This window comes from Dunckerocampus dactyliophorus, chromosome 1 (genome assembly GCF_027744805.1).
Source record: "Dunckerocampus dactyliophorus isolate RoL2022-P2 chromosome 1, RoL_Ddac_1.1, whole genome shotgun sequence".
NCBI classification, from domain to species: Eukaryota; Metazoa; Chordata; class Actinopteri; order Syngnathiformes; family Syngnathidae; genus Dunckerocampus; species Dunckerocampus dactyliophorus.
The window spans coordinates 45,370,063-45,395,519 of record NC_072819.1 but is presented as its reverse complement, the minus strand read 5'-3'; the positions used below and the strand labels follow the sequence as shown (position 1 = coordinate 45,395,519).

The 25,457-nt window shown below is 42.1% G+C and overlaps 3 protein-coding genes across 4 annotated transcripts; 1 reads left to right on the top strand and 2 right to left on the bottom strand.

The window, feature by feature from the left end:
- The first annotated feature begins 14 nt into the window (after positions 1-14).
- Positions 15-13,671, top strand: rcc2 (regulator of chromosome condensation 2). Its single transcript, XM_054789781.1, has 13 exons — positions 15-164; positions 1,640-1,856; positions 1,946-2,039; positions 7,091-7,234; positions 7,734-7,865; positions 10,012-10,100; positions 10,200-10,314; positions 10,410-10,576; positions 10,648-10,828; positions 12,096-12,201; positions 12,448-12,520; positions 12,607-12,684; positions 12,769-13,671. The coding sequence occupies exons 2-13, from the start codon at positions 1,653-1,655 to the stop codon at positions 12,871-12,873; spliced, it is 1,488 nt and encodes a 495-aa protein (XP_054645756.1). The 5' UTR covers positions 15-164; positions 1,640-1,652; the 3' UTR covers positions 12,874-13,671.
- An 85-nt stretch (positions 13,672-13,756) lies between these two features.
- LOC129188785 (60S ribosomal protein L22) lies at positions 13,757-19,160 on the bottom strand. Of its 2 annotated transcripts, none has more exons than XM_054789793.1 (4): positions 19,106-19,160; positions 17,733-17,843; positions 17,516-17,640; positions 13,757-13,946 (listed from the first exon to the last, which is right to left on the bottom strand). In XM_054789793.1, the coding sequence occupies exons 1-4, from the start codon at positions 19,115-19,117 to the stop codon at positions 13,802-13,804; spliced, it is 393 nt and encodes a 130-aa protein (XP_054645768.1). In that variant the 5' UTR covers positions 19,118-19,160; the 3' UTR covers positions 13,757-13,801. The 2 variants fall into 2 exon arrangements, with proteins under 2 accessions (XP_054645768.1, XP_054645777.1); XM_054789802.1 differs by having other exon boundaries at positions 17,733-17,840; positions 19,106-19,145.
- A 112-nt stretch (positions 19,161-19,272) lies between these two features.
- On the bottom strand, positions 19,273-25,435 carry icmt (isoprenylcysteine carboxyl methyltransferase). Its single transcript, XM_054798391.1, has 5 exons — positions 25,210-25,435; positions 23,963-24,051; positions 23,569-23,738; positions 22,983-23,200; positions 19,273-21,588 (listed from the first exon to the last, which is right to left on the bottom strand). The coding sequence occupies exons 1-5, from the start codon at positions 25,426-25,428 to the stop codon at positions 21,409-21,411; spliced, it is 876 nt and encodes a 291-aa protein (XP_054654366.1). The 5' UTR covers positions 25,429-25,435; the 3' UTR covers positions 19,273-21,408.
- Between the last annotated feature and the right edge of the window lie 22 nt (positions 25,436-25,457).

The window sequence follows — 25,457 nt, the reverse complement described above, 5'->3', positions numbered from 1 at the left end:
CGCGCAGTAATGTTGTGAAAGTGTCCAAAAATACTGGAAATAGTATAAATATGATGGTGAGTATGGGCAAGAGATCACGTGATGCGGAAGCAGACTGCAGCTTCTTTTGTTCACATCAATCAAAGAGGACACGGACGGAGAGCTGCTGAATCAGGAAATCGCTGGTATATGATTTATTTTACACTCTGAAAATGACAAGTAACATTTTCGAGAAACTACGCGCGCCCGTCTACTCTACATGGGAAAAATATCCCGTCTTGAAAATGTTTATAAAGTTTATTTGTTGCGGCATTGTTTCACGTACATGATGTCTTTATTGAGTCTGTTAGCTTAACGAGGTAATGTTAGCTTAAATATCCCTTAAAATGTTCGCTGGCGTACTTCGTTAAGAGGACAAAGAGAAGTTGTTGATTCTGTAGCTGCCACTAAACTTTACAGAGGGTGTTTATGTGGAGGCTCATGATAAAACTTGACGAATTGGCGGCTCGGTTAGCTTGCTAGCCAATCTCCAAGCGAACAAAGAGCGTCAGTGCTTGGCTTCACGAAGCTAGCGGCTACACGTTCACACGCTATATGCTTTGTTGCATTGTGTGTCTGTGAGCTTTTAGCATACGTAATATCGATTGCTGCGTTTAGGACTTTGGCTGCCATCAAACCATCTTGATGGTTGTCGATGAAAGAGACCGGTACAAAGTAAACTTTAGTTTAAGTGAAAGTACCAACTCTCATGGACACTTCTTGTGTATCAAAATGAGCAGTCTCCTGTAAATCTGCTCGTTAACTTTTAACCGTAGTTGTCGCTTATTGGACCGAGTGTGATTGCTATATCATATTTCCTAGATAAAAGTGGCCATACACTCTGCGAATGACAAGAAAAGTTTGAAGCAGAGTTTAACAACATTTTATTGTCAATTTAAGGTAAATGCTAAGGAAATTTAATGCAAGATGGACATAAGATTGCGTTCACGCTTCTCATTTTTTGGTCCGTTTGCTCCGCTCGTGTGGTTTGTTGGGTCAAGTGTGAACATAGTAGAGGACAAAACGGTGGGGGACAGAGGATGCGTTCACACTTGCAGTTCAAAACTCTGGTTTGAAAGAGTAACTTGGTGGTCACTTAAGTGTGGTCGGGTTTGTGTTCACACATGTATTTTGGCAGTAGATCAAATAATGGTCTCAGTAAATGTTATGCATAAAGTCATGCCTTAATGCGACGGTGTATGTGTCTGGTGAATTGACCTCACACATCCAAAACAACATGACTTGATCGAAGGACTTTGCCCTTTTTAATGCGGTCGGTGTTCACACTTGCCTCACTCAGGACTAGAGTCTCTCCGGCTGAAGGACCGAGGGCCATCTCTCGATGTGCGTTCACACACGTCATTTTTGGTCAGGTTAAAATAGACTTGAGTCTGTTTTTCTCTGCTAGTACGATTTAGTCAAGTGTGAACACAGCCTAGGACCTAACGGGGACCGAGCATGCCTGACAGATGTCCTGGTGAGGACCAAAACACCAGATATGTCACACATGTCACCGTCATGTGACATGATACCACGTGTTTACTGTTGTCTACTTTAGAATACAGTGCTTATAGGTGACGAGTTTCAGCTTGTTGATCATGACTTCTTGGTTTTCCCACAGATACTGAGTGAAAATGCCACGCAAGAAGGTGACAGATGTTTCTGGAAATGGAGGAATGAAGAAAAAGAGGGCGAGTGGCAAAAGAAAAGAGAGAGATTTCAGCAGCGATGATGAGTTTGACTACGATGAGCAGGAGAACAACAAGAAGCCGGGCAAACCCTCCACAAAGTCTACTCTGCAGCCTGTTACTGTGGCCGATGATGTGAAAGAGAAAATAGTGAGTCTGTTGCATTTCCTTTTGAAATTCACGCCATTTTAAGCCAATTCATGTAACTTTGACAATAAATTGGGTTGTCCTTTCCACAGAAACTTGAATGCCCAAAGGTTAAAGGTCAGCTGGTCATATTTGGAGCAACAAACTGGGATTTGATTGGAAGGAAAGAAGTCCCCAAACAACAAGGTAAATATTTTATTTCCCAGAGTAGGGCTGTCCACCGGTGCTGGGAGCCACTTTGATACATTTAAGCTTACCGCAGGACTGCAATCTTTTGTGGCGGTGGGTTGCAGGGGAGGGGGATGACTGGCTGAGACACATTTACAAGAAGTGAGCAAAAAACATGAAAGGCAAAACAAATGTGTTTAGAACTCTAAATGAACTTTCTTCTTTTTTTAATGTGACAAACAAAACTCACGGATGAATTATGCCCCTGCGTAAGCAACGGCTTCTGGCTCTGCCTCCAAATCCTCCGGTGGAGCATAACGTGCACCTCCAACAAATTCTGACCTCTGCTCAACGGCGACGCAGACCACAGAGCTGTGCTTGGTTGGCTTTTCTTCATACATCATTTCTGGTTCTTCCCTCCCAAAAAGTCCGCCATAACAAAAGACAGTCAAGTCAAACTTTATTTTCTATTGCACATTTAAAGCAACCTGGGTTGACCAAAGTGCTGCACAAGCCAAACAGACAATAACAATAAATAAATATACCATGGCAACACAGCAAATTGTAGCTAAAGACTTAAAACAAAGTAAAAATCAATGTTCTTGTTTAGTCTTTGTTAAAAGCCAGTGTAAAAAGATGGGTTTTCAGCAGGATTTTAAAGTGCTTTTGAGTGTTTGTACACCTCTGATGTGCAGGGGAGGCTATTCCATAGTTTTGGCGTAGCCACAGAAAAGGCTGTGTCCGTTCTTGTGGTGAGTCTGAAGCGGGGGGGACACACAGGAGCAGTTTATCTGCAGACCTAGCAGGGGCAGTCCGTGCAAACATTTAAAAACAGCAGCATTTTAAAAATAACCCCTAATTTCACTGGGAGCCATTGCAGAGCCACAAGCACAGGGGTTATGTGGTCCTGGTGTTTAGTTCCTGTCAACAGGCAGGCTGCTGCATTCTGCAATAGGGATGTCCCAGTTCAATATTTATCAGCAGAAAAAAAATTGGCCTGCATCTCAAATCTCTGATATTGGCACTCCAAGACGAGCTGTTGATTCCAGACCTAGCATGTCTATCCAGCAGCGACCAAACAGAGCCCACGTGCTATCAAAGTAGCGAGGACCATGAGTGATGTCAGCCGTGTGGCAGTAAAAAGATGTTGTAGTAGAGTCCAAACTTGTCATGCACAAGTTTCCCGTGGTCGCACAGAACTGGGGAAGTACATCAGCTAGTCAAAGAGACTAGCGAGTCGTGGTTGCTCACTCCCAGGGAAAGGCAACCTTTAGCGTTTTGTTGGAGAATTGCACGTTATACGCTCGCCCCCAGCTGAAGATGTACAGTATAAATGGATCAAGGGGCTGGTGTAGTGATTTCACTGTAACATAATTCAGCCTTCAGCCGCCTGAGTGCTTTTAGGTGGGGGGAGGGGGAGCACAGCAGCACCCACTGCTCGTTGAGATGAGCGAGCTGTGTTTTCATGTCAGTCGCCAAAATTTGTAGCTAGTGGCTTTTTTTTTTTTTTTTAACTAGTATCTAGAGGGGTCTGACTACTTGCTGAATATTGTGACAAATATGCAAAGTTGGTAACCCGATCCCTCCTGCTCTCCTCTTGTTCTCTGGCAGACCCGGTGCGTTATTATCATGAGTTTATGAACGAGGGCAAAAAGGTGGTGCAAAATCTCTTGTATATTGTTACATTTTGAAATGGAATTTTATTTGGGTGACACTAAACAGTGCTTATGACTTGTAAGGACCGGAAAATGTCAAGCCTATGACTTCGGACTTCACTCATCTTGTCTTGATTTAAGACTAAACTTGGACTTGCACATCTTTACTTGAGACTCGACTCTACTTGACTTGAGACATGGAAAAACGTGTTTGCTCCCACCTCTTGTAGACAGACTGAACATCACAGAGCTGGTGGACAAGTACTGAACACCTGGCAACACTTTGTGGTTTGACAAATGATAATTAATGGCTGGTGGTACCACAACATAAATGAACCTGCTTCATTCATCCATATGATTTATTATCATTTGTAAGTGGAAAGACACAATTATTCAGAACCTATAATTGTTTCTGCAGTGATTAAAGTAATGCAATGTAACAGTTTAAAATCTTGACAGTGTAGAAGTTAACCGCTGTATGTTGTTAATAATAATAATAAAAACCAACACTTTTAGCACTCAACGTTTAATGACACACGAGTAACTTGAATTTCATTTGTTAATTGCAACACATATAAAAACAAAACACTACCTTTTATGATAACTGATGACACGTAATCTTCCCTCAGTCAGCATCGCATCATCTCTGGGTGGCATGTCACTGAACTAATCTTAATGCTGGACATTATATTTAAAAGGAGTCTCCTTTTATCTTGTTTATTGGCATTTGGCCCAAGCCTTTGGTGTGCATTACCACCATTATTCAGTCTGGCTGAATAAACTGATACCTAGTGGGGTAAATTCATGCCGTTTGATTTGCTTTGAGGCACACATGACAATGTTAGTCCAATTCCAAGTTGTCTGGTCTTTGGGGCTTTGTGTATTATTTGTCTTTCTCAGAATGGGTAGTGGCAGGTGTCTGCAAAGAATGAAATAATCTCTTAGCTACACACCTAAAGTCTCTTCCAAAATCTAATCTCATCTGTTTTTTGCTAGGTTAAACAGAGCTGCCAAACCTTAAGTGGGTAGAGCTGGTGTTTTTCCCAAGAATGGTATTTCTGCAAAGAGTAATTAACATAGAAAAGAGCATAAAATGATTTCAAGATTCAAAATGGAATCATTGTGATGCACAGGGAGCATACGGTTGGTGCCGAACCAATGCAATAACATGAAATGATTGTGACACTAATGTCTATTCATATGTATGCATATTGTGGACACCCTTCCCCCTGCAGAAGACTTATTGACGTGTTTGCAGGCGGTGGATTGCCTTGTCTGGCACATAAATGTGCTTTGTTGTGATTGGGGTGGGCGGCGGGGGGGGGCTGCTTTTCATTTGGAGCAGCTGCTTAGACAAAGACTGCATTTGGAGGGTTGATATACTGCACTTATCATTTTTCACTTGCACATGTCAAAACATGTACCGCATGCATGCACAGTCACACCTCTTGCCAATATCTTCCAGCACACAGGAATGCCATAGATCACCATAATGCATATTAGAATATATATATTTTTTATTTCATATAATTTATTTTACAAACCTGGTAATTGGAGCCCGACCGATTTTTGGGGCCGAAGAAAGATGATATGAGATATATATTGGCAGATACAGTAACTGATATACAGTATTGGCCGATATATGAATTAAGAGTATTGATACATACACTGTACATGACCATAAATTCATACAATACCCAAAATACGATTCAACACAAATAAGCAGAAGACTACTAAATGAAAATGAGGAAGTTACATTTGTAAGACGGTCAAAATAAGCACATACATCTTTGTGATTTACTTTTAAGTGTTGCCACGAATTTGTAGTGTGCTTTGCTGGTGCTGGAGCCCTGGCTGACTTTGCACTGCAGATGTTGCATCTAATGTAATGCCTGAGTCTTTTGTCAAGTGGCTGCACACCTTACTCTTACCCGCTGCCTGTGAAATGAAAATATATCCATTAGTGCGGTTTTGGTCATTGGCATAGAATTTCATACTAGATTTGACCAATTTAAAATAAAGAAAACAAAACAGTGGCTACATTGGGCTGAAAGTGATATTGCATAGACTAATATGAGATGTTTTCTAAACTAATACATTGTGTTTATAAAAAGCTTATTCACAAAACACCCTACCAATATCAATGAGTCATATTTACGAGCTATTGAAAGGTTCTGTCTGCAGCCACTGAGTATTTGCAAACCGCTCATAAACAAATGCTGAAGGAAACATTAAAAAGTGGGGGGAAAGCTTGACTACAAACGAAATAAGAAATAATCAAAACATGCATCCCATTGCTGAATACGAAACTAATACTGACTAAATAATACCAACTAAATAACTACATTACATTTTCAAAATGCTTTTTAATGAAGACATTAAGTTGTGAATGTATGAGCCTCTGCATGGAAATATGAAGTGAAGTGGGATGCTGTGTACACATGCATATATCTTTTATTTCATCTTAAAACACCATATAATAGTCTTTGATAATAATAGCCTTTGGTCAGAGGGGTCGTAGTAGCCATGTAGTCGGGCAGGGAGCTGCCCGGAGAGACGCACGGGGACGCAGCAACATAATCTCCGCGCAGCAAAAAAAAGTTAATATAACTGTTACACATTCAACAGTATTGATTAATCGGTGATACGCCATAACTGGCGGGCTCGACTGGGAATGCTTAGACAGCAACTAAATGGATCCATTTCTGGTTTCAGGTTAGACTGAGCTACACTGATCACATTGCGTTGTAAAGTTTTTACGCAAGCATAGTTTATGTGAAGAGGCTGTTCAACTGTTAAAAGCTAAGAGAATAGGTCAACAGGATAAATCATAATGGATGTGTCACATTTTGTTAACATTGTGTAAAATCATGCTGCTTTTTGTACACTGCTTATAAATCTGTGGTTCGCACTGTAGAACCTCCACAGTTGGACAGCGTTAATTCTGCAATGCTCATTGAAAGCCAAGTTGTCATTTCAAAGCTTTATCTTTCCCCTCAACACATAATGTAAAGAGAATTCATGCATTTGAGGCTCAAACGTGAGCCATTATAAAACCTTTATTCATCGCACAGGCTATTTTTAAGAATTGTGTCAACTGGGATAGGCTCCAGCATACCCCCGCGACCCTAATGAGGAGTAGCGGCATAGAAAATGGCTGGAGTTAACATTCTTAGCTGTCATAAAGAAAAGTTAGCTGTGTACTAAAACTGAACTTGGAGATGCCTGACAAACACATCATGGAGAGGAAACAGGAAGTTGTTTGCGGAGCAGTACTGCCAAAAAATGTCACTGGTGATCTAAGCAGCAATGCGTAGCAAAGAACCTCTTAAGTTGAATATGTTTGAGTCTGCTCAGTCAAGGCTTGCTTGCTTGCTTGCTCAATAGATTTCATTGTGAAATATTGTCTTCCAGCGGCTTTCCGCAACCTGGGCCAGAATTTGTGGGGTCCACACCGCTACGGCTGTCTAAATGACGTTCTGGTCAGCAGTGTGATATCCGGTCCCTGCGCGGCTCACAGTCTTCTCATAACTACTGAGGGCAAGCTTTGGAGCTGGGGTAAGTCACTAAATAATGAGCTTTGTGCTTATTGCATTACCATACCTAGACTGGAGATGGCCATATTAATCCATTCAGTGGCGACGAGATCTGTTAGTTAATTGCATAATGAGGCAAAACGGCATGAAATGCTTAGTTTGTGGGCAAAGGAGAAAACTTCAGCGATGGGACACTGAGCGATATCCATGTAGACGTCCCCACTGGGGAAACTCCTGACATTGAAACAGAAGTTCAGAACATTCATAGTCTCCCATTCAACTAAAAATATTTACAAATTGACAAGTTTAGTGAAATATCCATCATGAACATAGACCCCAGTATGCTACAGGATCTTTTAGTCTGTTGTCATGTTTAAACAATGTGTTTAATCGTTAAAAGATTTGTTAGAATATCATTTCTTCTTGGAATAAATATTTTATGTTGGAAAATCCCACGTTTGTCTGTGTTTTTCTTCTTTGCAACATGAAATCTATTAGATGTGTTTAAATTCTTCCTGCAGGTCGGAATGACAAAGGCCAGCTGGGCCATGGAGACACCAAACGTCTGGATGCTCCCAAGTTCATTGAGGGCCTGGCTGAGCTTGTGATTGTTGCGGCAGCCTGCGGCCGTAATCACACCATGGCACTCACAGGTACATGTGCACATCAGCACACATCACAACCTCTGCTGAACTCATGACAATTATAGGGCAGGGTGTCCCATAGGACTGCAATCTATTTGTGGCAGTGGTCGGTTGGGGACGGGTGTAATAGCGTCATTTAATTAGCATTACAGGAAATTGTAAAGGACGCTGTATGAGAGGAATAATGTAGTGGGAGAGAAAATATGCTTAGAAGTTTTATCTGTTGCTGATTTTTGTCTTTTTTTGTTCACACACACACACACACACACACACACACACACACACACACACACACACACACACACACACACACCTACCTTAGCCAACCCAAGGGCTAGGGCTAGGCCAGGGGTCGGCAACCTGGGCTGCCTCCTTGTTGCGGCTCCCTTCGCCGAGCGCAGTGATTTTTCTTTTACTTTTTTTTTTTTTTTTTTTTTTTTTTTACACTGAAGTAGGGGAAATGTGCATTTTCGAAATGAATGTGAAATATCTGACTCACCAAAAGTCAGTGAATGCATCTAGACTGTGTTGTGACTGCTGATTAGATGAGCAAGGTCGGGTGAGGCAGGCTAGTTTATGCAGTGAGTCTCACTGTGTGGGACGGGAACAAAAGTGAGGGAGTTTTGATTTGTGTAATTAACGGGAGCATAGCAAGACGTTCTATAAGGAGAAGCGTGCTGTAGCTATGTGCTCGGAGCCCGTGACAAGCTAATTGCCGAGGTGGTGACTCCAGGAGAGGCTCACTCACTGCTCGGAACAATACGTGCTTTCACGTTTCCAAATGCCAGAAAATCTCCCAATGACAGTCAGGAAAAGTCTTTACATTTGTCGCTAGTCGCTTTTGAGAAAATAAACAAGATGTGATGACCGTCAAGGACAGGACCAATAGAATGGTTAGTGATGACGGCTCAGTGCAGGCATAAACGCTGTTGAGCAAACACTGATGTGCAGATTTTGGGCATGGCTCGGGTGGTAGAGTGGTCGTCTCCCAACCTGAGGCTTGCGGGTTCGATCCTCCGTCCTGCTGTGAATGTGTCGAAGTATCCTTGGGCGAGATACTGAACCCCCAGTTGCTCCTGATGCTGCGTCATCCGTTGGTAAATGTGCAAGCGCTTTTTGAGTGCCCTGGAGGTGGAAAAGCACTATAATATTTAATTTTGGCGACATTTAGTTTTAATATTAAATAAATATATGGGAACCACTGAGTAAGACGCACAGAGTGTTTATATAATTTCAGAGTAGGCCTACTCATGTAGGTTGAATTTTGTGGTTGTAACAGGTAACATTTTAAAAAAGGTTAACATTTTTACAAAGTTTATAAGCACTGTAATGTTTTGCGGCTCCTGACTATTATTTGTATTTTATTTTTTGACTGGAAAAGAAGGCAGAATGGCTCTTTTTGAAGGTTGCCTCGGCTAGGCGATGAATTGGAAAACCGACATTCAGAACTTCTAGTTGACTTGAAACTGCAGCGTCGGTTATCATAACTAAACACGTGACACTGTCCCATCCAGTCTGACTGCTACACTACACGGAACTACACGGAAACGTGGCGGAAGAATCAAACCGCGGCACATTCGCAAAGTCTGTGGCGTTGACGGTACAAAGCGAGCAGCTTGTTCGCTTCAGGAATTCCGTGTCAGTTGGTTGGACACACTTGTTTCAAAATGTATACAAATATTACAGAATAAGTACTTGAGTGGGATAATCCATTATCCAGTCATACATGAACTCAAATCGAGGGTGGAGGTTCAATTAATCCCGATTTTACATTTTTGCCTAAATGGCCCACCGCTACCCGGGGTTATCACCCTTGAGAGCCTCTGTTGTCTCCCTCTTTACGAGATTTGTTGCAAGGCACTTTTTTGAAAAAGAGTATCTAGAGGTGTCTGATTCCTTGCTAAATATTGTCACTGATTTGGCAACGCCGATCCCTCGTGCTACATGATCTTATTCTCTTGCGCAGACAGTCTCATTATGTGTTTTTGAGCGAGGGCGAGCAGGAATCGCCATATCCATTTATGGCGCCACACACACATAAATGAATGTATGGGGAACGCATACATAGGGTGTGTCAGTCAGTAGTACTGCTGTTGCCTCAAGCACGTTGTAAACTGTGTACTACATATTGTTTTTAATGACTGTATGTCTTTAGAGGATGGCACTGCATACTCCTTTGGGGAAAACAAGCTGGGTCAGCTTGGGCAAGGCAGCCAGACTGATGCTGTCCTCAGCCCAGCCCCTGTAAGTACCAACTAAGAACACACACACACTAAGAGTACCCACTCAGTTTTACTGCTACACAGAGAGAGAGTCTAAGATTAGTTTATTAACTCTGTCCAGATTTCCTACAATGGCCAACCCTTGGTTAAAGTGTCGTGTGGTGCAGAGTTCAGCATGGTGGTGGACTGCAAAGGCAACCTCTATTCCTTTGGCTGCCCTGAGTACGGACAGCTTGGTAAGCCTATGAATTCAGTAAGCTTGATGCATTAGCTAAGAAGTGTGTCAGGATGCTTGTGTATATCGTGTGTGTTTGTGCCGTGTATCCTGCAGGACACAACAGTGATGGTAAGTTCATAGCTCGTGCCCAGCGCATAGAGTTTGACTGTGAACTAATCCCTCGGCGCGTCGCCATCTTCATTGAGAAGTCCAAAGACGGTCAGATCATGCCTGTGCCCAACGTGGTGGTCCGCGATGTGGCGTGCGGAGCCAACCACACGGTGAGAGGTCGTGTCACGGTTCTACTTTCTGGATGGTACATTCAGCATCGAACTGCCGTGTCTCTGTGCAGCTGGTGTTGGACTCTCAGAAGAGAGTGTTCAGCTGGGGTTTTGGAGGTTACGGGCGTCTGGGACACACCGAGCAGAAAGACGAGATGGTTCCCCGCCTGGTGAAACTCTTTGACTTCCCCGGTCGAGGAGCCAGTCAGATCTATACAGGCTACCAATGCTCCTTCGCTGTCAGCGAGATGGGTAACGCACACTCACGTTCGTAACGTGTAGACGACACTCACGAGCCTGACGTGCTTCAAGAATATTGGCAAACGTAGTTGTCCCCACACATGCACTGCAGCCGTCCTCCTCACTTGCGCTGCGCGCGCGCGCACACACACACACACACACACACACACACAAACAAAACAGTGCTCCGCCTGATGCTTTCATGGCCACACAAACTCTTAACACTAGACACAGCTCCTTGGTCACCACAATATCGTACTTGCTTGTAGAGATCATTCCAGCCTTATTTCAAATCAACATTAATGATAATGTAGAAACCCGGAAATTATATGTTAACTCATTCAAAGACGTATTCATACGTCTTAAGCTTAGAGGCAAAAAGAGGTGATTACGCAACTGCAGACTTAAAGAAGTCACTGCCACTGCAGTTTTAAGCCATAAAAACGGCCACAAGGTGGCAGACGCGCAGCATGGATCTTTCACATGTACCGTATTCACACACTCAACAGCAAGGAGGACGAGGAAGAGCGTGCAGGGAAACTTTAAGGCATGCACGCGCACAGTTTAGTTCCAAATGTGAAAACTTTTGCAAACAAATTATTTTGATGTAAAACAACCATTTTTTGTGTTAGTTTTTGTGTTAGTTTTAGATATTTGAGCTTGTTCCAAAAGCAAAACAAAATTGTGTCAAAGTGAAAGTTATTCTTGAAATGTGTGTGTTTTTTTTTTTTTTTAATTAAAAAAGCTGACAAGGCAGTTGTTTTACGCCTTTTTTTTTTGTTTTTTGTTTTTTTACGCCTTTATGTTTTTTTCTTTTTTGAGAACCGATATTTTCTTGAAACTGTTCTATGTTAGAAACATTTTTTCCCCCCCTGATGAAAGATGTTTTTGTTTTTGGTAGTTCCATTTGTATATAGACATAGAACACAATATTCTGCGTGCCTTGAAAGAGTCAAAATCGTCTAAACTGGCCGGTACTGGAGGGGTTGTCTTGTGAAAAATGGCTGGGAGTGACAGAGTTAAGTGTGTGGTGTTGCCTGTGAAGGCAGGCTGATTGCCTGTGTGGAGACGGCTACATCCGCTGATATTCTTATGGCATGGTTGCATAAAGCAAACATAGCTCTGGTATCAGATGTCCAAATTCAGGTATCCGGATCGGATCAGAAGTGAAAATGAGGATCGGTGCATCCCTAATAAAAGAGCTTTCCCCAGTAAAAGTCCCGTGATTTCATGCATTATGTGCAAGACAAAATGGAAAAAATCTTTGTTGTACCTGCAGGGAGTCTCTTCTTCTGGGGGGCAACCAACACATCTAGAGAGTCAACAATGTACCCCAAAGCTGTACAGGATCTTTGTGGCTGGAAAATCCGCAGTCTGGCATGCGGGTACGTGCTCATGGGAGCGTTTCTCTCCCCTCTATGAAAACGATACCCGTGTTTGAGTGTACACACAGCAGCAAAGCCTGATGGGTGGTGGGCAAAGATGTGGTTAAATTGCTAATTGTTCCATGCCGGTTGTCATTTTGAATGGTTCTTGTTGCAATGTGAGGTACCATAAGTGTGCATGCTTGTTTTTTTACACTGAAAGGTTTCTCTTGGGTAGAGTTTGACTTGGTGTTTTGTTTCGGATAGGAAGAGCAGCATCATCATTGCTGCGGATGAGAGTACTATCAGCTGGGGGCCCTCACCCACATTTGGAGAGCTGGTAAGAGGTGCCGGGGTCATCGTCATCATGTGACTCCTACTTGCGATTCAAATTGCACAGTTTATTTCTTCATTTCATCTGTCTAGGGATATGGAGACAATAAACCTAAATCCTCCACCATCCCCCAGGAAGTCAAGACCCTGGATGGTATTTATATTGAACAGGTACACGTGAGCTCTGAGTTGGACTCTCAAGTGCTTGGATGTCTCTTTCTTGGCTTGGATTGCTGAGCTTGCCTTGTTTTTCAGGTTGTGATGGGTTACTGTCACTCCATGATTATTGCCAGACAGGACACTCAAGCCGAGCAGGAGAAACTGCAAAAGTTGCCGGAGTACAATCCTCGAACAATTTGATCAGAGCAACAACTCGACCTCTCTCACAAGAGGCCACAGCGGACCAGAACACTTTTCAGGGAGCTGGGATGTCTCAGTGGGATGGTTGAGTTCCCTTGAGACATATGGCCACTTGGTCCACACATCTCATCTACTAGTGGCTCCCTTTTCCACCAATTTGGACACTATGATCTTCCAAGAAAAAAAGGACTGGAGCTCAAAAATTTCTCAGGATGTTCCAGCAGTTCAAAATGAACATTGGCAACCTTTTCACTTGGCCTGTCAGGTGATCTTAGTTTACATCAAGCACTTGCCCTCTTCCAGAGACGTGCTTCCAAAAAAGCCCCATCTTTCTTTATGGTCAAATTTCATGCACTTGTTTCATTGTTTTGTGTTGCAGTATTTGAAAAAGTCAAATTTACGGGTGCTTTAGCATAACCCTCCGTCTCTGAAGGGACCAATGCGCCATACGTGTGCCTCTATTTTCTATGGCTCGCTGATGGAAGTTGTCTGGTAGTTAGGACGATAAATATGATTTTATCTGTGGCAGCTGCCACATGATACAGTTGCAATTTGGAACATGATGTTCTGATCTTTGTTACATTCCTTTTGCTGTTATTCTTCACAGTGGATCAATATTTGACTATTGTCTGGAATGATTTATTCAAATGGCATATTTGTTAGGGGCCAATGCTGCACTGTTAATGTAATCTGAGCTGGGGAAGTTTTCTTTGTTTTTCCTCCCACCTTTTACTTTTCCTATGTTGTGCATTGCTCTGGTTACATTTTCATTCCAATAATAAAGATATGTAAACTGATGCTAGTTTGTTTCTGTGTAGCTTAAGGTTCTTAATCCTCTTTCCAAGGACTGGAGTCCATTCTTGACCTTTAGGAAAACTACCAGTCATGACTGAAAACATTTATTTGAATGTACAAAATGTGACAGAACTTAATCTTCGTCTTCTTCCTCCTCTTCATCCTGGTTGATCTGGAAGTAGCGGAGCTCATAGCTCTCCTTGGTGTTGGCCACCACACGCAACCAGTCACGAAGATTGTTCTTCTTCAGGTACTTCTTGGTCAGATACTTAAGATACCTAAATGACAAACAAGGCAGTTGTTTTACACAGGTGCCAAACTCAAAGCCAGGGGAGGTTGGGTACATGCTTGGTGTTTTTTCATTTAGGTTTCTACACTTGCATGACAGTTCATGTTGAAACCTTTAATGTGAGGCATTTCTCCCTATCCCCTATATACAGTGGAACCTTGGTTTTTGACAATTAGTGCCACAAATAGGCCTCTGTTTTCGTACGCTGCCTTCAGTTATATGGCCAAACAGCGCCCACACAAACATCCATGTGTTGGTGACTCAGGTTCTGTCCACATAAGTAGATGGTTGCAGAAATGAATCACTGGGTGAAGACGATGTAATACACAAGGCGCACCTACGTGTTGCGCGGGAAACAGGCAGAACCACTTGACCCCAAACTATAGAAGAATGCATGTGCACAAGTCCGTCTTCCGCTTGGCAAGCTTGAATAACTTCTGCAAGTCATTTTTTGAGTATAAACAATGTCAGAAATGTTGAGACATGTTGGCTTGTCATGACAGCGATGGGGGTTGCAACTGGTTTGTGACATTGTTTTCAGAAAGTAGTGGTTGGCTTGTCTACACCGAAGTGACAGGCCAGCGTTTTCCGGTCACTCAGAACGCAGTTTCCGTGCGGATGAAAGGCTGAAACGATAAAGTACTTTGCCGTTTTGACCTGAAAAAGTTCCCGTGTGGACAGCCTCTCGATCTCTGTGAAAAACGTATAGTTCTTTTCAAATTGGGACAGATTCTGGCCAGGGAATCTGTTAATCAACACTTTTGTGTTGTGATGCTTTTTGTTCATAGAACACTCACAGAATGACAAACAACTTGTATCTGTCACCTTCCTCCTTTCAAGCACTGCACTGAGTGTTAAAGAAATCTGTCCTTAAAAAAAAAAAGACAGCTGCATAAAAAAAGTTGCCAAAAATGTGATAAAAGGTGAGGAACACTGCAAGAAGTCGTAGCAAAATACAAAAAGGTATCGCCTTGTCATGTAAAGTTCCTTAAGCAGGGTACACACAAACATTTTCTAAACTTATGCTTTGTTTTTTATCTGTACAGACCACACACAGGAAGATTTTGTAAAAATCAGGCATTGAACACTTTGGATCGTACTGTGTGTGGTGTGCTCCCAACCACAACAACGATTCTGTCCCACCACTGGTCTAGGATCTGGTCTGCCAAGCCAAAAATCCCACATGATCACAAGTGATCTAAAAAAACCCAAAGACGACACATAGCTGAAATAATATCTGGCTTCCTTTGTTCTTATCGATAGACATCAGCAGGATCTGGATTACTGCAGTCTCTGTTCTCAATGAGCAATACAGTACATGTAGACTACAAATTACCTCAATGTGTGTACCCCTCTTCAGTTAACACAGGTTGCAGGGAGAACGCTTTAAGGGCGACACATAACAGACAGTGAGCAGGGCCTGCGTGTGTAGTGATGATTGTGCCTGCTGCTGAACTTTACACTGCAGCTAACCGTCCAGTCCATCGGCAGAGTTCTGGTTGGATTTCGGTGATGAGGAAAGCAGCTCCCGTTAGTTGGTGGAGCCACTTAAGTAAAAGAGTTTGGCTTCTCAAAACAAAATGCGTTCAAAAGACTGCATCACAACAATGCCACCTCGAAAAAAATCAGACCTCTCAATCAGTTGGCGCTATTTTGTCTCCGGTGGCATCACTGCACGCTACCTACCGCCAGCTGTCAACTGTTTCCATCACCTGTTTCACATGGTCTACTGCTGGGATAGTGAAAGTTAGCAGAGACATTCCTTTCAGCACCAAGCCAAAGGGATACCTATAGGAACAGGAATACACGGATGCCAAACTTCGTCGGATGGCGTTAGAACGGGCAGACAGAGCGAGAGGAGGGACAGCTGTAGATATAAGCCGACTATACCGACTATACTAGTCACTTTCTTCCATCTTATTTTGACTTCTGTCCAAATGAGTATAGCTCGTTCTTACCTGGAACAGCAGATCTCTAGAGAACACGTTTCTTTCCTGTGTCTCGGGCGTGCAGGAACGTAATCCTTCTCACTGACGCGGTTTCATCCTGGCCACTTTGTACGCATCCAGTATACGGCAAGACGCCAAAGTTGTCTAATGTCCGTGGCAGGAAAAGGATGGAACATATAGGCCCTTTCAGAAACATTCCTGTTGTTAGCGCGCAGACAATCACAAGTCTGCACAATTTTTTGGGGGATATTTTTCTTATTTAACAACATCACTCTAGCGTAGCTGTCACTTTCACTCTCTCGCGTCGCAGTGGTCTTCATCAACGCAGGTAAACACTGTGGAAAACACCCAACAATGGATAAGCAGTAGCTCAGTGATACCAACGGAGCAATTGAGGTCTGATTTTTTTTTTCGAGGAGGCATGTTTGTGAGGCAGTCTTTTGAACGCATATTGTTTTGGCGGACCGGACCTACTTTCCTCATCACTGAAATGCGACCAGAACAGGACAAAGTGGGGGGGATAAGTCACTGTTGATGCACCACACTGCTGATGGGGATGTCATGCAAGTTCATGTCAAAAAATCCCAACTATGCCTTTAAGTTTGTAATCGACTAGAGCGGTGGTTGCCAAACTTTTTACAGTGGCGTACCCCTTCAGACATTTGACCCGAAGCCCTGTACCCCCTACTCCTGCACACGCCTTTTTAATCTTTATTGACTTGAAATGTTGAACATAATTGGTTAATTCACTTTACAGTAATTCCGGGTAATAAAATGTGTACTTTGCATGGTGACATTTTGATAGATAAGTAATCATCCTGCCTATCTTTTATTCCAGTCTGACGTTGGCATCCTCCGTTTGAATGGCTTGAATTTGAGGATCACTTTTTTTTTTGCTCACGATGGCTATGGTTTCAATCTGCATATTCATTTCATACCAAATCAAAGAGGAAAGGTTAATCATGATAAATCAGTATCTGAAGTACAAAAATACATACAACCAACAAAGTCTCATTTTCGTGGGAATCCCCACTCACAGTGACAGGTTGTCACCGCTGCGCCGAACGGGGATTGGAACGCAGATATAAATGAAACGATCAAGATTAAACACTCTTAATGCACAAACCAGTCATCAAACTTACTTATTTGGTCATATGATGCACACACAATCGGCGTACCCCACTTAAGGAACGTAGGGACGTGTGTTCTAGTCTTCAGTAAAGCGCAAGTCATGCTAAATATTCATTTATCCATTTCATTCATCACATACATTTATTTCACTTGGTTTGCCGCATGTAAAACTGCAATTAATCTCTATCCAACGTATTTCATGTTCATATTTTTGTGTGTCAGGAACTGATTAATTGGATTTACGTTATTTCTTATGGGAAACTTGATTCGGAATAACCGAGGTTCCACTTGATTCAAAGAGCAACTGTTACTTTAAAAGGTTTCATGATGGTGAAGTAGAGTTTGATCTGTTGATAGAAACAAATCAAGAGGTGGACCAGAATCCTGGGAGGGATTTTGAATCATTCGAAGTCTGTATGGTTGGTGTTGGACTGACTGATGCTACTTATCAATGCGGGCCCCGACAAACTTGTGTTACCTTTTAGAGAAGGGCACCTCTGAGGACACGGTAATCTTACTCTTGCTCCTCTCAATGGACACCACACCTCCACCAAGGTTGCCAACTTTGCCGTTAACTTTGATGCGCTCCTGCAGGAACTGTTCCTGGAAGCATATGAAGTCATTTGCTCCGTGTTACTTCTTGTCTGCATGGAAGTGTGCTTTCATGTACGTGGAGTTGAAAGAAAAGACCTTACAAAGTTGGCAGCATCCATGATGCCATCTTCAACAGGGTGGGTACAGTCCAAAGTGAATTTCAGGACCTGCTTCTTCTTCTTACCCCCTTTACCAGTGTTCTGCTTCTTCTGCTTTAAATGGAGAAAACACAGTTTACTCGTCCAGCAGGACAAAACACAACGTGTTAGAAGTAACCGCCTGGAACAATGCCTGCAGAGATCAACTCCAGCTTCAGTGTGGACAGATAAAATTGAGCTTTTTGGTTTGTGTCATGTGAAATGTGCTACAAGAAGGTAAACACGCCACGTGTGCCTTATAACACGCACATTCATGTTTCCTAGGCTTCATCTTAGTGTGCGCTGATTTTAAAGATGCACACATCATTTTGCATCCAATATCTCACTATATTGATGAAAAGAAGCGTTATAATGTGCGACCATGTCAACTGTGGTAGCTTCTTCGGGTTTCTGATTGGCTAAAATGTGCAGGACAGCCTGAATGTGTTTTTACGTCCAGCATATGCGATGGTATGAAGCAGAGTGATGCCACCTACTTTACGGCGTTGTAACAACAACAAGATACACAGATAGTGACATAATCTATACACGAGCAAGAGTGAATAGGTAGAGCTAAATATATCTGTGGCGGTCCAAATTTATTTACATGGCAGGTACGTGATAAAAGACACAGTAACAATGGTTGATGACAACTATTTGTTGTCATTGTGATGCAGACAGCAAACGCAGATGTGTCGGTTGACATGCATGCACTCCGATAGCACACACAATTCAAGTTTTTAGCATTTTTTTCCAGAAACAAGTGTCTTTTTCACGATACTTCCCTCTTTGAGACCTGCACAGCATACAATGTGGAGGAGTGGGCAATCGAAATGTCATGAATTTTCCAACACTAAAGAACAAATACAATTGTTCTGGCCGCTGAAAAGCAAAGTTTGGCCCTACGTTCTACGTCCCTACCTGCTGAATGTAACGTATCCCTGTGGTGTAAAGAATCAAACGACAGCCAACGTAACATCATCGTAACGCCATAAAGGTAACGCTCACTCGAAAATTATATCAAAATACATTTTTATTAGCTACTAGTAGCGCTGTTTCAAAATGTGTCTACACAAGCCGCAGTGACACATTAGCCGCCAAAAAGGACTGACGAGACCAAAACGTGGTAAGCTAGCAGGAAGATGCTAACGTTAGCTACAGGCCGCAAAATATTAGCTACTTATGTGCTCTCTAAGAACACTTAGAGACCACCTAAAAGCGTCTATCTAGGCACCGGCCATTGTTAGAGAACAATGGCGACAGCCCAATCATTATTTTTTGTTTTTAACACGAAAAACAACAGTTTCATTACATTGTTGACACGCGGTTGTACTTACGATAGGCGCCATGACGAAGAAGCTAGCAGAAAGACCGAGCCTGTAGTGCGCATGCGTTACAATGACTTACAACTCAATTGCCGAATCATCGATTCAATCTGCCGATTCTAGGTGACATCGATCTCTAGTTGTGCTGTCATTTATTAAATGATGTATTCAATTATTGCTTTATTTTAATTTGTTAATTACATTATTGTAATTATTAATTACACTGACAGTTTCACACAAATTCAGGTCAAAAAGTGCCACTATGAATGACAAAACTTCCAAAACAACTGGAATTTATGTAAATAAATTGCATGACTCCAACTAAAACTTCAAATTTAATAACACAATTAGTGCACACAAATAAAACTAAATAAATGAAAATAAAGAATCACTTGGTGAGGCTAAAAAAAAAAATAAATTCAAAGACAATTTATTCCAAGCCACTGTGGAAAGTGTGATGTTTTTTTTAGCCTGAGCAAGGATGATCAAATGGATTCCACCTGCAGTGCTTGATTCGAATTTACAGTCCATTCAGTCACTGACCTCCTGACTCGTTTCAATGCAGTTATCATCTACTTCAACAACCCTGCTTGGTATAAAGACAACATCATGAGTGCAAACAATCAGTGCAAAAAGTAGTATAATCCAAGATCTTGTAAACGCTGCTACATATGAGAAGTCTAGATTTAAGTTCTTTTTTTTTTAATAACCCCCCCCCCCCCAAAAAAAAACAGTACTGTAAATAAGAGGGCAGTGGTAAGCATAGTCACTGCAGAGCATAAGGTAGTCATTTGGGCCCTGCTGCTTTGATGCCTTCCTGTGTTGGAATTTTGTCACCATGGTTGTGCTTTCTATTCTCTTGCCTGCAGATACACACACACACACACACACACACAGTGGATCCCAGCTTTTCACAATGGTTACCCTACGCCCCGGAACCACCAGCGATTGGTGAAAATCCACAAGTAATTGAAATAAAAATGTATATTGGACACACGGCTCACTCCTATCCCTACCTCTTATATTCGCTTGACGTTGATGTTCTCCGGCTGTACTCACTTATTAAACACATTTGACATTATAAAATATAATGGTACTCCCCACTAATGAATGATACAATAAGATGATTGAAGAATAGATGGAATTGGAGTCACAGTGTTGAAGGTATGTATCATTTTCACTTTTGCATCTCACAGCAAGTAAGATGGACTGCTGAATAGTGTGAAATCTAAAAGCTTCATGAAAAAACATTATTAGCGAAGCATAAAGCCATAAATGTAAAAATTCTGGGCTTTTTTTCTTTTTTAACAGTGGCACATGTATGCTGTGTATTTTACCTGTATTAATATATTATTAGCGACTTATGGCGAATGAGATGTGTTTTCCACACAGAAAAAAAATTGCAAATTTGTGAGGCCATGAATACTGAATCGCGAATGTGCGGGGATCCACTGTATATGTGTTAAGGTTCCTCACTGACTGTGTGCATTGGAGAGAACTGTCATGTTGCTGTATAGCCCCTTGAATACACTACAGCCCTTCCCGGCAGATAATGTTACAATTTGCTGCTCTGTATAAACCGCACTGACACATGGAACCATAAAAGAATGTTACGTCGATGAGCTGGCTACAGGAGGTAGTAACAGCATCACATCCACTTTTTGTGGAAATGAGACAGGTGGGACTGTGGTAATGAAATAGTCCAATCGCTATCTGCCTTGATGCTTGAGCAACTATTTTACAGACAATTTAAAGTTGCAGACCTGTGATGGACTAGTGACTCGCATATGTTGTACTCTAGCCCAATGTAACCAGTCTTGGATTATTTATCTCACACCAAAAGACTGTTCTAGATCATTTTGATATATTATTAAATATATTTAATACCGATATGGAATCCTTTTTTTTTTTTTTTTTTTGCAGACACCCAGGCTTATACTTGCGTTTCCTCAAAATGCTGCTGGACATGTCATGTCCCTGTGCAAAGCGAAACCCCTCTACTATACAGCTGCCATTCACTCTCTTCTGACACCTGCTAATTGTTCAAGAAAGCAGCACCTAGCATGGTCCAAGCATGCAAACAAAACTGCAAACAAGTGCTACGAGAATACACGCAAAGATGGTGAAAGATTTTGGTCTCTGGCTGGATTGTACAGTTTGGTCAAGTAAAAGCAGTCCACTTTGCTTGCCATCGTGCCCGCTGCTGTGGTCTTCGCGAGCAAGTGAGTCCAGCCCACAGAAGGATTTGTGACCACGCTGACACCAGGTCTGGCCTGCTTTGGAGTCAAGTCCACTCAACAGTTGTGCTCCTGGGCCTAGTTGACGCGGATGCCTGAGATGAAGGGAAGCCCAGTGGGAACCCTCTTTTTGTACTCCACATAGTCCTCAGCAAAGAAATTGATGAGGGAAATCTCCTCCTCCTCGATCCGCTCCCGAAAGAACCTCCAGCTGGCTATTGTGTAGCCCAGTGTACATATTGGGTTACACAGCATGACCTACAGCGGACAGGGACAACTGGTTAACCAACCTTTGACTTTACAAAGCCAGAAAAGCAGTATCATTTCAAAGAGCTGAATACGCCAAAGTCTTTTTTTTTTTTTTTTTTACATTATATTAAAACATTGAAACAGAGAACCACATATACACATTCATGTATACAGTGGTGTGGAAAAAGTGTTTACCCCCTTCCTGATTTCTTTTTTGCACATTTGTTACATGTTTCAGATCATGAAATTTTAATATTAGTCAATGACAACACAACTGAATACAAAATACAGTTTTTAAATTAAACTTATTAAGGGAGAAAAAAATCCAAACCTACATGCCCCTGTGTGAAAAACGCATTTCTCCCTAAACATAATTGCCCCAAGACCTTTGGGAAAATACTTTGTGGTCCGACGAGACAAAAGTTGAACTTTTTGGAAGGTGTGTGTCCCATTACATCTGGCATAAAAGTAACACCACATTTCAGAAAAAGAACATCATACCAACAGTAAAATATGGTGGTGGTGGTAGTGTGATGGCCTGGGGATGTTTTGCTGCTTCAGGACATGAAAGACTTGCTGTGATAAATGGAACCATGGACCTCAAGCTGAAACGAACTTGGGTTCTGCAGCAGGACAATGATCCAAAACACACCAGCAAGTCCACCTCTGAATGGCTGAAGAAAAACAAAATGAAGATTTTGGAGTGGCCTAGTCAAAGTCCTGACCTGAATCCTACTGAGATGCTGTGGCATGACCTTAAAAAAGGCGCTCCATGCTGAAAAACCCTCCAATGTGGCTGAATGACAACAATTCTGCAAAGATGAACAGGCCAAAATTCCTCCACAGCGCTGTAAGAGACTCATTGCAAGTTATCGCAAACACTTAATTGCAGTTGTTGCTGCTAAGGGTGGCCCAACCAGTGATTAGGTTTTGGGGGAAATCACTTTTTCCACACAGGAACATGTAGGTTTGGATTTTTTTCCCTCTCTTAATAATAAAAAGTGTCATTGAAAAACTGCATTTTATGTTCAGTTGTGTTGTCATTGACTAACATTTAAATTTGTTTGAAGATCTGAAACAATTAAGTGTCACAAACATGCAAAAAAGGAGTAAGAAATCAGGAAGGGGACAAACACTTTTTCACACCACTGTATATATTTTTTACTACTCGACTACATTGAACCACGGAACAGCATGCTTTATTAATTAATACATTTTTTTAAAGACATGATAGATTGAAACCGCAAAATGGTGAGGGACAACTGTACAGCTTTTTTGAGGTTTTACGATGGCGATATGAAAACACCCAGCATCCTGGAAGCTAATTTCTCTGACTTCAGTGGTTCCCCTATATCAGTAACCAAGACAACATAGATATTTAAGCATGTAAAGGACATCCACACCTGTGTTCCTATGCTCCAGTAGAACCAGCCCACATAGGAGGGGTGTCTGAAGAAAGCATATACCCCACTGGTGACCAGCACGTGACTAAAGGCCTTTTCATTCTGGACAATGTGGTTGAAGTTGGAGCCGGCCGTCAGCATGGCCGCCTTCCGTAGACCGTCGCCACACAGCACCATTAGCAGACCCATGACGCTCAACCAGTTCAGCTTCTTCAGCTCTGAAAGACGAGGCAAGGAAGCTCAAGAAGCACTCGGGGGAGTGTGGTTGAAAGTTACGCTGCAAACATAAATATTGGCTACCATGTATGAGTCGGGGCACCTCATGTTTGCTACTAGTGGGGCAAAAATACATTCATCTTTAGGGGTCTATAATATTGTCAGACCAGCACAGACACTTCCCCCAATGTTGCTGGTTGTTTTAAGCCCTGACACCCCCCCCCCCCCACACACACACACACACACACACACACTAAAACAATCACTCACTTCATTTAGGCAGTTTTTTTTTCCCCACAAAAGTCATTCGACTGAGGAAATGACACTATATTTCGCCACTGGTTCTAGGAACCACGAAGAGACGACCAACCTGGAAAGGTTAACATTTCCACAGTGAACTCGAGCCATGACGAGACAGCTGCCAGTGAGTACTCCACACTGTGGTTGAGCAGGAACGAGTCCAGCGACAGGCTGCGAGGGTTAATGATGGCTGTCACCAGGTACTCTGAGTAATGGAAGAATGCCAAGGAGCACATATACCTGTAGAGTGGTGGCAGTACAACACACTGTTCAGCTCCAACCTGATAAGTGATTATACAATATAAAACCATGTGAGCTGCTAGTAATATAAACAATTTGCTACACTTGATTATTATCCAATATTCATATATTCTTAATTGATGAAAATGGCAAAAATCCTTCATATAATGTAGCAGTGTTCTTAACTAATTGACACCTGAAAATCATGTGGGTCATTTACATACCAGCCGAAATGTGTCCAAGTGGTTTCAGTGCAACTTATAATTAAACCACAACCAAAGGTAACTCCTAAAAAGCAGGCTCTCACAGCAACCTAAGACAAAGACACACACACCATATGTAACAAACCCTTGTGAAAGAACACGAATGCACGTGTCACTAATTCAAATCAACACCATTGCAGATAAATTCACATTTATTTTGAACATTTTTTTTTACTAAATTATAGTGACATTCAATTCCAACTTTGACTTTTGTTTAACCGTTGAAGAAAATTGTGAATGCATGAATAGAAAATCAACTGGTTAAAACTACGGCTACAAACTGGAGTACATGTGAACTAAGAAGGGAGAAGTAAAAGTTTACTTGTCTTAATATAGTGCATGGTTATCTAATGATAGCTTTGCACAGTGAAGTTAAAACAACAACAACAAAAAAACTCATTCAACATCACTCCAAAGTCAGGACATCCTCACATTCCAGCAATCATGTTTATTATACACTATCTTCTCAAGGAGACAATACTATAGAAATGAGCCTTGGCTACACTTTCGAGTAGTCAGTGTACAGCTTGGTTGGCGGTACAGATTTACTCTCCATTGAAAATGAGTCAACACACAGTCATTACTGTCTAAAAAGCTGAAAACACAAATGAGTACCAAGATCATTTTGTCTTGCCCACAGTCAAGCATGGTGGTGGTAGTGGCATGGTTTGGTGCGGCGTAAGTGCTCCTGGAGAGCTGCGGTTTGAGGGAAACATCAAGCCCAGCATGTACTGTGGCATTTTGTAGCAGAGCAAAATGGACCGCCAGCTTTTTGGCCAAAAATTATTATGTTTATATAGTATATTTTGAGAAGACATAATAAATGGTTGCCGAAATATGAGTGGCGTACTTTCGTGGGATACTGTAGGTAAAATGTCACACTTAACTACACAAACAAGACTGTAAGGATGTGTGTTGATATTCAATGTAAAGCCACATACAAATCTGCCAAAGGCTTTAAATTAGATTTGGAGGAATGTCTGTAGGTCACAAGGAGCCGAGTGCAGTTTGAGGCGATAATAACACCAGCTTGGTGTTCTTCTTTAGCTAATAGGATTAACGAAGTGGCCAGATCAATTAACATTAGGTACCAGTCTAAAATGTGACCCGTAACTCAGTCGACAGTAGTTCTTGACTCATTTATCGATTGTAAAAATACGAAATAATAAAATGGAACAGTAAAGTTCGCTAGCTAGGTTTACGCTTACCTTGTACAGAGGTCCCCTGCATATTACTAAGAGGAGGCCATTGACAATGGCAATATGCAAACAAATAGCTATTTTTCCACGAGTTTCCGTCAGGTAGTCAAAGACCCAGTCGAGATGCCCGTAGAAGGATCTTATCAACGGAATTATGACCACGCTGAGACCTAGAAGGAAGCTCCTTACACTTACTCTACCTTCCAGTACCAACTTACTGCCTGCCATGATGGAAATGGATTCCACCAAGTATCGCG

Coding starts and splice junctions, on each gene's coding strand:
- icmt (XM_054798391.1), bottom strand. CDS start 25,428: ATGGCAGGCAGTAAGTTGGTACTGGAAGGTAGAGTAAGTGTAAGGAGC. Junction 24,052..25,209: donor GCAGGGGACCTCTGTACAAG/GTAAGCGTAAAC, acceptor TCTTTGTCTTAG/GTTGCTGTGAGAGCCTGCTT. Junction 23,201..23,568: donor GGAAATGTTAACCTTTCCAG/GTTGGTCGTCTC, acceptor CTCGTCTTTCAG/AGCTGAAGAAGCTGAACTGG.
- LOC129188785 (XM_054789793.1), bottom strand. Junction 17,641..17,732: donor TCATGGATGCTGCCAACTTT/GTAAGGTCTTTT, acceptor ATATGCTTCCAG/GAACAGTTCCTGCAGGAGCG. Junction 13,947..17,515: donor GAGGTGCCCTTCTCTAAAAG/GTAACACAAGTT, acceptor TTTGTCATTTAG/GTATCTTAAGTATCTGACCA.
- rcc2 (XM_054789781.1), top strand. CDS start 1,653: ATGCCACGCAAGAAGGTGACAGATGTTTCTGGAAATGGAGGAATGAAG. Junction 7,866..10,011: donor TCACACCATGGCACTCACAG/GTACATGTGCAC, acceptor GTATGTCTTTAG/AGGATGGCACTGCATACTCC. Junction 10,101..10,199: donor CTGTCCTCAGCCCAGCCCCT/GTAAGTACCAAC, acceptor AACTCTGTCCAG/ATTTCCTACAATGGCCAACC.